General features: G+C 41.1%; 2 protein-coding genes across 4 annotated transcripts in view; one reads left to right on the forward strand and one right to left on the reverse strand.

Annotated features, from left to right (window-relative positions):
- Positions 1 to 15,005, reverse strand: part of ca10a (carbonic anhydrase Xa) — a 305,283-nt gene that overhangs the window by 93,560 nt on the left and 196,718 nt on the right. The window lies entirely within an intron of this gene.
- Positions 6,418 to 7,947, forward strand: LOC120441444. 3 transcript variants are annotated; one of them, XR_005614096.1, is made up of 3 exons: positions 6,418 to 7,383; positions 7,477 to 7,630; positions 7,719 to 7,947. XR_005614096.1 is itself a non-coding variant. In XM_039616532.1 (2 exons), exons 1-2 carry the CDS (start codon positions 7,006 to 7,008, stop codon positions 7,552 to 7,554), a joined length of 456 nt encoding a protein of 151 aa, XP_039472466.1. In that variant the 5' UTR covers positions 6,548 to 7,005; the 3' UTR covers positions 7,555 to 7,668. The 3 variants fall into 3 exon arrangements, 1 of the variants encoding a protein (XP_039472466.1); XR_005614095.1 differs by having other exon boundaries at positions 6,418 to 7,630; XM_039616532.1 differs by lacking the exon at positions 7,719 to 7,947 and having other exon boundaries at positions 6,548 to 7,383; positions 7,477 to 7,668.

Here is a 15,005-nt window from a genome sequence, read left to right on the forward strand (position 1 = left end):
ACAAATGATTTATGTGAACTCACAATGTGTGATTTAATCCACCTGATTACCCAATGTGCAGCTCAAGGCCACAAATTATTTTGTACCAAAAGACATGTTAACGTATAGCTCTGTGCCTTCCAGAGACAATTATTGAGGCTTCACGCACGCCATTACACTCTGTATTGTCCTCTCTGGCCTTGCCTCATTACTCCTCATCTATTTTTAAAAGGGGATATGCCTTATTACAATTAGTTGGTTTAGAAGCCAATCTGTCATGCTCATTACAGTAATCTCTCCCTGTCCCTATTTTTCTTTTATCTCCTTATTCATCTCAATCTTTCTGTATCTGCATTGGTTTTCTGACGTATATGTCACTTCAACTTTCAAAGGCTTGTGAACACAAGAGGGCATTTTGCACATATTTTTGGAGTATGTGACAAAGAAAAAAAAGGGAGGAATCTAATTTGTTCTTTTTGATAATTCAAGTGACCAAAAAGCTTTGGAGTGATTCAATCTGCTGTGACTAATGACAGCATGAGACAACACTTCCTCTCAGACACGGAGAGCAGAATCAGTCTCCATCTGAAATGAGTCCTTGAAGAACCACTGTTTAGGAAGTCAACCACTTCTTCCCTAATTGTCCACGATCTAGTTTCAACCTGAAATTCATTATAGTCTGCAGGACTACATCCTTTGCTTCCTTCATGTTTTTGTTTTTCTGCTCTTAGAAAACCACTTCTTGTGCACAAAGATAATAATTCCAACTTGGCTTTGCCCACTGCTTGTGAACACTTGGGAAAGGCACTGCACATACCTTTTTAGCCACTTTAAATCTGCCTGGTCATCTTTACAGCCCTTTCCCACGCCAACCTGGATAGAGGTGCACACTAGAGGGGTGTGTGTATAGATGAGTTGGAGTATTTAAGAAAACTGCCCACTCAGTCAAACTCCCACAATATACATACAGTATATAAAGAAAATTAGGAAACAAATGAAGGAGCGCTTAACTTCATTACATCCCTGTGTTGCATTGCGCTGAAATCTCCCTCACCATGAAAGTTTCTAATTGATCATAAAATCTTAATTAGCTGGATGTCTCTTGGTCTGTCCAGGCCTGTGAGAGTGTTTCTCGATCACTTATTTATTACCTTCTTAATTACAATTTCACAGTGAGTGCTCATGACATTTAGAGACCTTGTAGCAGTGGACAGAGCTGACTGAAGATGAGGATTTAGTGTGATTCCACGGTGGCAATAACCACACACACTTGCTAAGACTGTTTTAAAAATCTGTTCCTACACATGTGTAATTTCTAGTGCTGTCAGCGTCAGTCTCATTAAAATGATGTTAATGCGTGCGTGGGGCTGCACGGCGTCAATGCATTTGCACAGTTAGCTCGTTAACGCATTAGCGACGTCCAGCCCCAAACACGGGGCGATGCGCATTAACTCACTAATGGAGATTTGCCGTGTTAATGCTGTTATGGGTTAACGTCATTTTAACGAGATTAACACTGACAGCACTAGTAATTTCCAAAAATTTGTGTCAAACTAAGTGCCAGTGAGATTATTTTTTTATCAGCATAAGAAAATAATCATTATTTATTGCATTTAGAGGACTGTAGAGGATTGTTCCTTGCCTAAACTTAACTCAGAGCTTTAAGTTAAATATATAATAATACAGTATATATAGTAATCAAAGCACTCAAGCCTAAGTAATCAGGTATCAAAGAGTCTCTGATTTGACTGCTGGCCAATCCACGATGCACCAAACCAAACCCAATGCAGGTGACGGTCCCACAGGAGGCTCAACCCTTGTGTTTTATTCAGACTGAGCCCTGCTAGGAGGCGCTCAAACAAAGATCAGGCATATTACTACAATGCGGCATAAATCAGATTTGGGGCATACCCAAAGCCTTCTTGAGAGATTAGACCCCTCCATTTCTGCAGGCTGCTATAGGGTTTCTCATTATGGTAAAAAATAAAGTGGAAAGTTTTAATTTTGTTGGTACTTTATTTACTAGCAAAGAGGTTTTGGTAAACACAACCATAACAAGTCTCCTATTCTAAATGATAAAAGACAGATTGTTTAAGATTGTTTTGCACTTCTTGATGCATTCTCAATCATCCAGGCAAGTAAATCTCCAAAAGTTGAATCTGTTCATCTGGACGTAGCGTTTTGTGGGAGAAACGTTTCGTCACTCATCCAAGTGACTTCTTCAGTCTCAGCTGACTGCAGGTTTCCCCAAACCTTATAAACAGTACATTTGCATAATGACTGAAACCAGCCCACTGAAGGAACAATGGGCTGTGAGGTCAGTTCCTTAATCATAAATCAAACCTGCAGTCAGCTGAGACTGAAGAAGTCACTTGGATGAGTGACGAAACGTTTCTCCCACAAAACGCTACGTCCAGATGAACAGATTCAACTTTTGGAGATTGTTTTGCACTGACTTGTTTTCTCGTCTGTTGGTCCTGTTCATATGAAAACATCACTCATCAGTGTCTTTCAGAACTGCAGGCTATAATTTAAAAGAGTTTTTTCAAGAGGCCAAGTTTTATCAGTGGAGATTTGGTTAGATTTAAACAACATCATTGAAGTTCACACATGAACTTGGAAACACAACAACTTCACTCACATATGTATATCATTAGGTACATTTTATTTTCCATACTAGATCATAAAATAATCTGAGGAGCTTGGAGACAGCTAATCTACTAACACATCAAATTGTAGTACCACTGTCTACTTCTGATACATTTAAAATAGATTACTGCAATCTACCTACCATTAAATGATACATTTAGTAAGGTTACCTAGCTAATGAATTATGTTTAATGGATGTGAGATCAATGTGATTTTAAACTGGAAATTTCTCTTTATTGATCTGTTTGTTTTCAAGTGGAGAAGAGGCATATGAGAACGCCAATGCCATGCCATTTGCTTTGCATTGGTTTCCATGGTTACGAAGGCCAAACAATGAGGAATAGCTTTAGCTTCAACAGAGCGGCCACTCTGTCTTCTAGCCCAGATCACTGACACAGCGCTTTCATGTTTCCATTGGAACATGTCTTAAAGCATTTTTACCGCTGTCTTGATTCTCCTGCTGAGAGAGAAGTGATAAAGTACAAGAAAGCCACAAAATTGACAAAAATAATTGGAAATAAATTGACTTCAAGTTGAACTCATTTTATCAGCTGTACTTTCTGAGGGCAACAACTTCTATATCAAAACTGACAAACGTTTCAAGAAGTTGAGTGCAATAAAAAGTTTCAACAACTTCAGTGAAAGTGAAACAAACTGAACCAGCAGGAAATGCTACAAGCAAGTAAATATACCCTGAGCAGAGATTTGTCTTGTCAGCTAGGAGTCCAAGCTTACAGAATGATTCTAGTCTTCCCAAAACTTGAAACATATAAAGATGTTTTTAGTTTGCAATACTTCTATTTCTCCAACATCAAGCACATATTTTAGAACAGGACTCAAACCTTGTTCCAATTTCAGTGACCTCTCTGACCTCTGCTTTCTGTGTCCAGTATCTTAAAACTGTAAAGACTGAACCATTAAATAATTACCTTCTGATACATTTGGCATTAAAGAAATAAGACCATTGCACTATTGGGATAAAAAAAAAGGTTACTAGTAATCTTATTAATCTAGGTGTGAATCAGGTTTTCTCCAAACAGTTACATGAAGCTATTTTGTTTGAACAACCTATACAAGCCGCAATGTGTTCCTGCACCAAATATTATAACCACGAAAACATATGGCAGTGAAAAGAGCCCATATTTTCCCGATGTTCCCCCCTGCACAAACGGGAATGTAATCACCTTTAAACTCAACCTTCACGAATGCAAGGGTTTAAAATCACTCAAGAGAAGCAAATGGCTTTCAATAAACTTGGTTGAATGAACGGACCAAACAGCTGCTAAGCAACTTCACGGGGAGGGTACACTCCACAGGAGACAGGATAAAATGTTTTCAAACATTTTGTGAAAATCAACAGTTTTTAATATTTGGTGGTTCTGGATGTGGCCTGCCTGTTGTTTCTGAATTTGATACATAATTAGAAATAACAAATGAGCAAGCAAATTATAGGAGGACCTGAAGGGGCAGCTCTCATCCTCTTCACACTCTCCTGGTGTGAAGAGGATGCTTATCTTATCCATCAAGGAGGTGGCATAAATGCTGAGAGACCAACAGATTTGCAGTCAATAGTAGTAGATGCTTTGAAAATATGGCTACATCCACACTAATGCGTTTTCATTTGAAAAAGCATAGTTTTCTCTCCATTTTGGCCTCCCGTCCACACTGTGACGGCGTCTTCGCTCAAGTAAAACGCAGCGTTTTGAAAACGCTCTCAAAAATGCATACATTTGAAAACGGTGCTTTCGTGTCACAGTGTGGACAGCGGAAACAGAGACTTTTTGAAAATGATGACACATTTTAGCCATGTGATGCAGTCAAGTGACCAGTTAAACTAAGATAGCATAGGGCATTATACAGCAGTTGTTTTGTTTGCGCTCAATTTTGACAGCCCTATTAAAGTTTGTACATATATCAGTTTGTACATGCTTCAGATAGATTTTCTTCAAATTCTTTAATTCTCACTCACTTTTGCAATGTTGTACTTTTGTGTTACTTGCAGCAACAACTCCACCTCATTGTTAGTCCATTTAAAAAACTCTGTGCTTTTCCATGACATTTTGCTGCGACGTTTCAAAGAGCCGGAAAAGTAAATAAACGGCAGACAGAACTGAGGCAGGTCGAATCGTCTTGTGTTTCACACATGCGCAGTACTAGAACGTAAGTGCTTTCGGCCGTTTTAATGTGGACGCACAACTCTGTGAAAACAACTGAAAACAATAGTGGGGACGCGGAGCGTTTTCGGATGAAAATGCCGTTTTCAAATCTGGACATAGCCTATATCAGCAACCAAATATACATATTGGTGCTTTGTCCAAAGTCAGGGACATTAGTTAAGTTCAGACATTTTGTACAACTAGGAATTATGAGTCAACTTCCTTCGTTGGAGGAAAAAAACTTTCACAAACAATCCTCTGGAGAACTTTGTATTAGTATTTGCAGTAAAACAAAGTTTGTGATTATCAATACTGATTTTTAAAAACTCTATCAGGGAACCTGTAAGATCTTGTCAGGTTTGAACCAAGTTTGCACCTATGTTATATGGTCAGAAGACATTAACTTAAATCTCTGGCTTTAACTGTGAGTGTAATGAGTGTAATGACAACACCCGTGCACCATATAGTGATGTGTTAATCTTTTAAAATCCACAGAACAGGCCTTCATTTAAAAGGAAACATTTTACAGTGTCTGGAAATTTGCGTGTTTAGCGTGTGATAAAAAATAAAACTAACCTTCAAGCTGCTTTTGTTATAGTGGATGTTAAGAGATTTATACATAATGACCACCTTTGTTATATACATGGCCTTCTTGAAGAAAGATCATGTTGGCAACCATGTTGCTAGTTTATGATCCATAACTGGGCAGTTATGCGGGTAGTGAGCTTGAATCTTTTTTCCAAATGAAAGAGGAAAAACCCATAGCTTTATTTTCAATGGTCACTGAGATACACTATCCATCCATCCATTGTCTTCCGCTTATCCCAATCCGGGTGGCGGGGGGGCTGGAGCCTATTACAACTACAACAGGGCGAGAGGCAGGATACAGGCTAGACAGATTGCCAGTCCGTCACAGGGCTAACATAGAGAGACAGACAACCATTCGCACTCACATTACTCACCAATTAACCCACCCCCAGTACCCGGATGTCTTTGGACTGTGGAAGGGTCATATACTTTAGATTAATTTAAATTAAATTAATGTCAATTTAATTGACCTTAATTTCCCCACATCCCCACGGCTTGCCCTGGCAAACCGTGACAGAATAATCCCGCCATTATGGATCCATGGACTCAACGGAGAGGTTTAGGTGGAAGGTGACAGACAAAGTAAATCGTCTGTGTGACCTGTGGCTGGAAGCGCACGAAAAGAGGATTTACGTTGCGCTGTGGAGAAGGTTGTCCCTGGGTGGTGGACAACCTTTTTCCGATCGTGGCGGATTTCCTGCTTAACACCCTTCACCTCCACTCGTCGATCCATGCTGTCCCCTGGCTCGGCCAGCCAGAGGATTTCCAGCCTGGCATGCCGGCCTCAGCGTCGCTAGGATTTACGGACACCGCAGCCGGATTTACGGACTTCCCAACAGCCGGCTGTGGTGAGTAGTAAGGACAGTTTTTCATTTTCCACTCCATCTGTTTGTTTACTTATGAACTGTGAGACTGCCAAGCCTGTAACTCAGTCAGCCACCCAGTCAGTAACTCAGTCAGCCTCCCAGTCAGTAACTGAGTCAGTAACTCAGGCAGCCTCCCAGTCAGTAACTCAGGCAGCCGCCCAGTCTGTAACTCAGTCAGTTGCCCAGCCTATAGCTAAGCGGTCTGCTGTTCAACTATCTACCCCACCTACAGCAGCCTCCACTCCACTACCCACTCCAGCAGCTCTGGATGCTGCTGGGAGTAAAATGAACTCAATTAGTGTGTTAAATTCTTTCCCTGTGACTGTGAAAATGGAAGGGGAAGAAATGAAGAAGAGGGTAGAAAAGATTGAGAAGATAGAAAGTGTTGCTAATGATTGTATCTCGCTGCCTTTACCCAAACTGACTGTCTGCACTGCACAGCCCCAGCCACAGCATCCCGAGCCGGCCGTGCGCCCTGTGCAGCTGCAATTAGTACCGCCTCTGTCAGAGGCCTCCACACCACTCTCAGCCTCACTGTCTGCTGCTGCCACCCCACTTTCCGCCTCTCTCTCTGCTCAACTGGTTGCTGTTGCTGTGCCACCATTCACTACACCACTAGTTCAATCACTTGCAGCTCAGTTAGCTGCTCTAGCACCTGCTCAACTTCCTCTACGAATATCACTACAGTCAGTAGCTCCATCTCTAGTTCTGTCACCTGAGCCGCCACTAGCACAGCTAGCTGCCCAGCCACTTCCATCCTCTGCTGAATGCATAGGGAAGCTCAGTCTGCAAGCAGAAGACTGTGGGGCGCAACCTCTGCTGGAACAAAATGTCCGCCCTGCACAGCCCCAGCCGCAGCATCAGGAGCCGGCTGTGTGCCCTGTCCAGTCGCAGTCGGCTTTCCTTTGGCCGGAGGTTGCAATACCTGCTGGTCACGCGTCTGTCTTCACTGGAGGGACCGAGGGAACGCTTCAGTTGTCATCCTCTCCACCATCTGCAGCTGCTACTCTACGTCTACGTCTCCACCGCCAGCAGTCGCCATGCTGCCACCTGTGGAACTCACTCTGCCCGAGCCGGAGGGCAGCGAGCCGAAGGAGCTCAGTGAGCCGGGGGCGCTCACTGAGCCCGCACTGCTCGCGGACAAGGTCAGCGAGCCGGACTGTTCTCTGTCCACATTTGTATGTTGTTAGGTATGTGTGTGCATGTGTGTGTAGCTGTTTTCTGTGGCCAAGTTACAGGGACCTCCAGGAATGGTGGGTGTGGACCTGCTAGGGGACTGGCCACACCCAAAGTCCTTGCCACACACCTGCTGCTGATCTGGGCTTGTCGGGGGAGCCATTTAGGAGAGCGATGGAGCTTCCATCGACGTGGGACTATTGCGTTAGACTTCATGTCAGTCTTCTAGTTTAGTTTAAAAGTCAGTGAGTGTATGCCTGCTGGTATTAAGTGTTTTAATGGCTGCCTCTATTGTTTTCCTCAGGAGGAGTGTGAGACGAGAGAGAGCAGTGAGCACGGGGAGTGCAGAGACACAGGAGCAGAGAGCACTAAACAGGGACTTTTTGGGAAGAAGACACGACACGGGAGTAAAAGGAGAGCACAGGGATTTATTGTCATTTTCGCACTGTAAATAAACGCACCACTTGCAGTGAAGAGTCCAGCGTTCTGGGTCCTCCTTTCCCCCACATCCCCACGGCTTGCCCTGGCAAACCGTGACACAAGGTGGGGTTTTGTTGTAGCCATAAGATTTTTTTTTTCAGAAAACCAAAATATTAGCTTTCAAATTAAGGTAATATCCTATATAAATACATTTTTATTATACTTTTTCTATTAAAGCCTTTTTTCAAAATCGTAGTCCACTGTGGCAATTCTATAAAAAGAAGTCAATGTCAAGTTAACACAAATCCTGCCCTTAATCCTAGGTGGGTCATCAATGATCTGGTAAATGCTATAAACCTTAAACAATTGCAGTTCCGCATTGCTTTTTCATGTATCAGGGTAAGCCAAAGTGGATACTATCTGAGCCACATTTTATATTTCTGGCAGCAATGAAAATGGAGGTAGTGGAACAAACTATCAAGGCCCCAACGTTGACAAGGCCATCAGGAAACCTTCAAACTGACATTATTAGTATTAAAAGCAACCTCTCAACAAAAGCGTCACGTCTAAAAGCTTCATGTTTTTTTTTGTTTTTTTTAAAATAAAAATGCTCAACAGCATCAAAAAGCATATTTGCAGCAGTGTGCAATAAAAAGGATTGAGCTATAAATAGTTTCCCATTTATAAAAATTAGATGGCGAGTGACTTTTTTTAAAGAACTTTAACTAATCCCTTTGAATATTGGTAAGGCTTTAAAATACCAAAAGTGATGTGCGATACCACTGAAAAGTAAATCGTTAAATTTTAAAATATTCAGTTAACAGTCGAAAAACAAATGTGCCTGTTTCAAAATAATAATAAAGCTAAGAAACATTTTGCATGTACATACATGTTATCTATCTATTGTATGTATGAAATATTTTGAATTCTAGTTTTATTTTTTTAAGCCTACAATGGCTGTTTTACTGCAAATACACTCTATATATATATAGAATACCTAGTCTATATAAGCCACTTTCAGTGCTCTACAATTTGAACACATGGGATTTTCTAGAGTTAAGGATGTGGTGAATTCCTGTCATTTAAAGATAGACACAAAAACCTAAGCCTAGACGTAAGTCACTTTCTAACGTTGCCAGCAGCATTTTCTCCCTCTGCACCAGGATAGAGCCTGCCTGCAGCACCAAAAGTCTCCGCAAGCAGTTTCTCTCACCCAGCAGCACCTGTCCCTCTTCTTCTCTTAAGTTCACCTCATCATAAACTCATCTTATTATGTTTTATAATTTACTTTTGTTTGCATTTGACAAGGTTTGTGGCCTTGCCACATGTGTCACAAACTGTGTCTTTGCTGTTTGTGGAGCTGAAATAGCTCCACACATGACTCCACTTACGGTCATGAACTGAGTGAGTGAGCACACGAGAGCTGTGATGCATTCATACAACCGTATTTTACATATCTTTCCACTGTGTTCCTGTTAATCATAAACTACATTACATAAATTAAATTTACAGCGTAATTACTAAAGTATCAATATTTTAATATGAGAATCAATTTTAGAACGAAAATATCTGGTATTGGAAGAATCAATATGTCAGCACATCCACACACCACTAGTCAATGCGACTGGTTTCATTGGCAGTAGTTGCCAGCACAGGGAGATGTACCTAACTGAGATATCTGTCAGGTTTTACTGCTGCGAATTTGAATAACTAGGTTGGACATCTTTAGTGTGTTTGCACTGCTAGTGCCTTTTGGAGCATTTTAGTGGAACTATCTGATGAATGATATGACATGCTATGGTGCCGCATTTCAGTGAGGCGAATTTTATTATTTTATTAGTCGTGTAATTACGTAGCATGTGTTTGAGCTTTCCAACCTTGCAGGTTATGAATGCAATTTCCTCATAATAGCCTATATGTGGCGGGGTGTGGTTGGTGGCTTGGCTGCAGGGGAGGAGTGGAGCAGCAAGTTCAGGGTGTATTGTCAGGGGAGGCTGGTTTTTGCAGCCAGCATGCATCATCTAATCATGAAAGGGCGGTGGGCTCTGTTTATGTACTCCAGGACTGGTGCATAACAGCAGAATTATAGACAGTCACTGCTCATTTGAGTTAGAGGTCATGTCATGAAGTGTTTCGAGGTGGTAGTTCCTCTGCACATCAGAGACTGCCTACCCCCCTCAACCCCAAGCAGGTCCCTGTCACTCAGCACCGAATCACCACAGGGGTGCATTCTCAGCCCCCAGCTGTACACCAATGACTGTACTTAAACCCACCAATGTTATTGTCAAGTATGTTGATGATTACCAGTCAATCAGGTCCTAGACCTCCAGACTCACAAACAGCCCTCAACCAGAAGGAAGAAGCAAGAAAAGGAACTATCATGGAAGAACAGGCCCCTGCACAGCATATAGCACTGGCATATAGAAGAAGTGGCTGATAATCAAGAAATCCTAGAAATACAGCGGAGAGGTACCAATCATGGCATCACAGGGACAGGTTCTAAAGACAAGATAGCCTGAAATATACTGCTCCAGACAAGACCTCAGGTGCAGGCTGTGCAAAGATGCCCCCTAGACAATCCAGCACTTAGAAACAAGGTGCAAGATGGTAGCAGTCTGGAAATTCATGGAACACCATAACCAAGTGGCTAGCACAGTATAAAGTAACATCTGTGCCAAGTATGGACTGGAACTCTATTCAGTTTAAGTCAGTTTTATTTGTATAGTGCCAAATCACAAAAACATTCGCCTCAAGCTGCTTAATATTGTAAGGTAAGGTATTGTAAGACTCTACAATAATCAGAAAACCTCCGATGAGCAAGTAGCTTTGGCTAAAGGTGGAGTGGAAAAACACCCTTTTAAAAGGAAGAAACCTCAGGCAGAACACGGCTCAGAAAGAGGCAGCCATCTGCCATGACCGGCTGGAAGCTGGTTCCACAGAAGGGGGGCCTGAAAGCTGAAGAGTCTGTCCCCCCATACTACTTTTAAATACCCTAGAAATCACAAGTAGTAACCCAGCAGTCTGAGAGCGAAGTGCTCTATTGGGGTGATGTGGTACTATGATCTTTACAATAAGGCCTGATTATTCAAGACCCTGTCAGTACTTTCGCTGTAGCATTTTGGATCAACTAAAGGCTTTTTTAGGAGTTTTTAGGACAACTTGATAATAATTAATTTCAAATATTCAGTCTAGATGTAATAAATGCATGAACAAGTTTTTCAGCATCATTTTGAGAAAGTATGTATGTAATTTTAGAGTTATAAAACAAATGTAAGAAAGCCCTCTTACATATTTGTCTAATATGTGCATTGAAGGACATATTGTGGTCAGAAATGACTCCAAGATTCCTCACAGTGTTACTGGAGACTGAGGTAATTCCATCGAGAGTAAGTGATTTTTAATGCAGTACAATAACCTCAGTTTTATCTGAAACTGGTAATTAGAGGTCATCCAGGTCTTTATGTCTTTAGGACACTCCGGGAGTTTAATTAATTGGTGTCATTTGGGTTCATGGAAATTTTAAGCTGTGCATCATCTTAGGGGTGGGTGATATATCAAATATACTTGTTATATCGCAAATTTTTCCATGTACAATGGTTAAAATAGCTTTATCATAACCATTAAGTATAAATCGCCATGGTAATATTAAGCTGTCTGCATGTAATTTACTGTGAGTTTTTTTTCTCCCACAGATTGCGAATGCATCATTAACGCCCCCCTCCCAACCGGATAATTTTCTTCCTGGCACACTGTGCTGAGCATGCATGTTTATAGACTACCAGATTAGGAAAAATATGGTGACAGTGGGAGTTTCAGATGAGCAAGGGAATAAGACTCACTATCGTCTGGATTTCAGAGGGAGGATCTATATCATGTTTTATGATATAGTAGGACACCATCTACATAGCAGTGAAAATGTATGCTATGCCTTCCAATAATACTGCCTAGGGGAAGCATGCATAATATAAACAGAACTGGTCCTAGAACACAATCATGCGGAACTCCATAATTAACCTTTGTGTATGAAGAAGACTCCCAGTAACATGGTAGATGTGATTCAAGCCACTGCAGTGCAGTATCTTTAATATCTACACTATGCTCTAATCTTTGTAATAAAATAAGGTCAACAGTATCAAACACTGCGCTGAGGTCTAGTACACAACAGGCACAGAGATGAATTCACTGTCAGAGGCTATAAGAAGATCATTTGCGACCTTCACAAATGCTGTTTATGTTATGTTTCTGTACGTCCCAAGGTCGAAATGATTGGTCTCAACCATTCTAGTGGGTGTGGAGCTAAGATCCTGTGGGACCTCCAAATACAGATGGAAAAACTGGTGATAGCTAACCAATCGTACATAGTAGTGGTGGACTAGCTAAGGAAGAAGACCCTAGTGAGAGACATAGCTATATGTGATAGTGACATCAGGTAGAAGGAACATAAGAAGCTGGAGAAATAAAGGCTGAAAGAAGACCTCGAGAAGATGTGGTGAGTGAAGGCAGCAGAGGTCCCCGTGGTAACTGGAGCTATGACCCCCTTACTGGGTCTGCTAGATCAGCGCAGTCGTAAAAACAAAAAGATACTGTACAGGACCATCAAGCTCCCAGGCCATGTTTATGTGGCACTCTGCATTTAATTGGAGATTAAGTATCGGGAGTGGGACCATGCCTCCATAAATGGTTCTGGTTCTCATCTATATAGGTTCCCCCAGTCCTACAAGCTGTTCATTCTCGTTTACGTGCCCCACTCTCCCTCCCCTTGGAGGCCTTCCCCAAACCACAGTTCAATTCATCTTCAAGCCATTCACCTTTACCTACAAAAACGCTGTCAAACATAAAATGAGGATGTGGGCCCAGCTAGTGAATCATTAATTATTATTCGTTTCTGACTCTCTTCCACAAATGTGTCTTGTGTCTTGTCTCAAGCACCTTGAGACAACTGCTGTTGTGATTTGGTGCTATATAAATAAAATTGAACTGAATTGTCTCGGTAATTTTCCTGTTAGGTTAATTGGTGTTTCTAAAATTGATGTGAGTGCGAGTTCTTGTCTCTGTGTTAGCCCAGTGATTGACTGTGCCCATTGTGTACCCTGACAATTGATTTAAATTCTTACACTATGACAGTTAAGGATAAGCTCCAGCAACCCCATCAAAAGGTGACACGAATGGGGATTTCTTCCCAAGCATCACTCTTTAAAGACAAGGAGAAGAACTGCCCTTAAACAAACCCGGAAAAATGTTGAGGCACATCTAACTCCGCTGCTTTCCAGTTCAAGCTAGTCCACTGCAAGGCTCATTACAATTAGATGTTCGGTGTTGTTTGAAAATTAAGACAGGAGAGGAAAAAAAGAAGTTTCAAAAGAAGAAACACGTTTTGAATGAGGAATGTAAAATATATTGATGCACAGAGAAGCTAAACATAACCCATATGTAGGATGAGCTGATGGATCCACATTGTATATTCTTGAAACCTAAATCAGATTTCTCATTGCCATTTATGGAATTTCATAAGCTACGACAAGACCATCATCATTAATCTCTCCCTTAATTACCAGAGGCACACAACTGAGGTTTTACTGATTAATCTGAAAGACTTACATTTGTAACCCAGTTGCTCTCTGTCAGGTCGTCCTCCTTTTCTTCATCGGGCGTGACAGGACAGTGGTTTTATTTGTGCCACCCGAGCAGAAGACATGAGCCATTTTGCCCACTGGAGCAGAGCTTAGTGTGTAATTACACTGCCTGGTGGTGAATTAGATTAGAGTATAGAAGGTGAACACTTTGCTTGAGATGGAAGGAAGACCTCTGGGACAAGTTTAGATGGTGTTTCCCACACTATATTTTGGAGAGACATACAGGTACATGTGGATTCATACTTCACAAACATACTCAGTCTTTTGACAGATGCCCTTTCAGGATTTTCTTTTAACTTTCACCTGAAGAAACATAGAAAAACTTGGTCAGTAATACCATCTGAAAAACTGATGTAATGTCTTGCTGACCACTCAAAGCACTTTAAACTCAAGTCAGTTTTTAACCATACATTAATAGAGTGCTGTACTCTTTATACACACAAAAAACTTTGTGAGATACTTTACTTGGGAGAATTTTAAGGTTTAAGTCTGTGTAACTTTTATATTTTATGTTATTTTAAAAAATCAAAAGCACTCAGTTATCAGGCTCAGTGCTTTTGGTTGTAAGGCTTTAAAAATGAACAATCTAAAAACTTGAAATCATTTTAAAAGTGAATTTATAAAGTTTTTTCTTTCTTTGCTCAAGCTACATAAACTTGAAGTTAATCCACATCAAAAAAAAATGTTGAAATTTATTTTGCCAGATGACTAAAAGTGAAAAACTCTTTCCTCGAATAGTTGACTATAATATTCGATGACAACAGAAAGGGCAAATGCCTTTTTAATGGAAAGAAATCTTACACAAAACCAGACTCAGGGAGGGGCAGCTATTTGCTACAACCAGTTGAAGTTAAGCTGATGGAGGAAAAATGGTGACAGTTTCTATTTTAATATGGACTGGTCAAAATGCAGGGATCCCCAGATAAAAAAGGTTAAATGATGACAGTAAAGGGTGAGCAGTTGCCACATTTCATCATGCAGATGTGATCTTCATTTCAATTACAGTTTTATAAACATAATTGTAAAAGGAAACTACTATTGCTCTTTCAATCAATCTCAAATCAGTTAGCGCATTACACTACGATACTTTAGAAAGATATTATACTGTCAGGGTCCTGGGTCCCCTGACCCAGCATGTTTAATTCTTTATGATTTTTGTAGTATTGTTCTTGTGAGTTGTATCGTTTCTAGTTTCGATCCCTTGCCCTTTGTGTTTCTCTGTGTCCCCTCTGTTCTGTGTAGTCTGTCTGCATGTTGAGTTTCCCTCTGTGTCTTTCGGTTCTTAGAGTCCTCTGTCTTATGGTTTATGTCTCTGTGTTTCTTAGTTGCTGTCTCCACTGTGCCAAGTTCGTGTCTGTGTCATACTTCCTGTTTTACTTTGAAGGTCCGTGTCTTATGTGAATGTGTCCTGCTTTGCTTCCTTGTCTCGTCAGTCCTGATTTCTCCCAGCTGTGCTCTCCTTCTGTGTCTCATTCCCCTCGTTACTTCCCAGTGTATTTAAACCCTGTGTTTCTCTGAGTCAGTGTCGCGTCGTCCCT

Source organism: Oreochromis aureus, linkage group 8 (assembly GCF_013358895.1).
Source record: "Oreochromis aureus strain Israel breed Guangdong linkage group 8, ZZ_aureus, whole genome shotgun sequence".
Classification (NCBI taxonomy): Eukaryota; Metazoa; Chordata; class Actinopteri; order Cichliformes; family Cichlidae; genus Oreochromis; species Oreochromis aureus.

Bases quoted from the DNA above. Each gene is read 5' to 3' on its own strand.
- LOC120441444 (XM_039616532.1), top strand. From the start codon at position 7,006: ATGCATAGGGAAGCTCAGTCTGCAAGCAGAAGACTGTGGGGCGCAACC. The intron at 7,384-7,476 runs GTCAGCGAGCCG...GCCAAGTTACAG, and splicing joins CCGCACTGCTCGCGGACAAG to GGACCTCCAGGAATGGTGGG.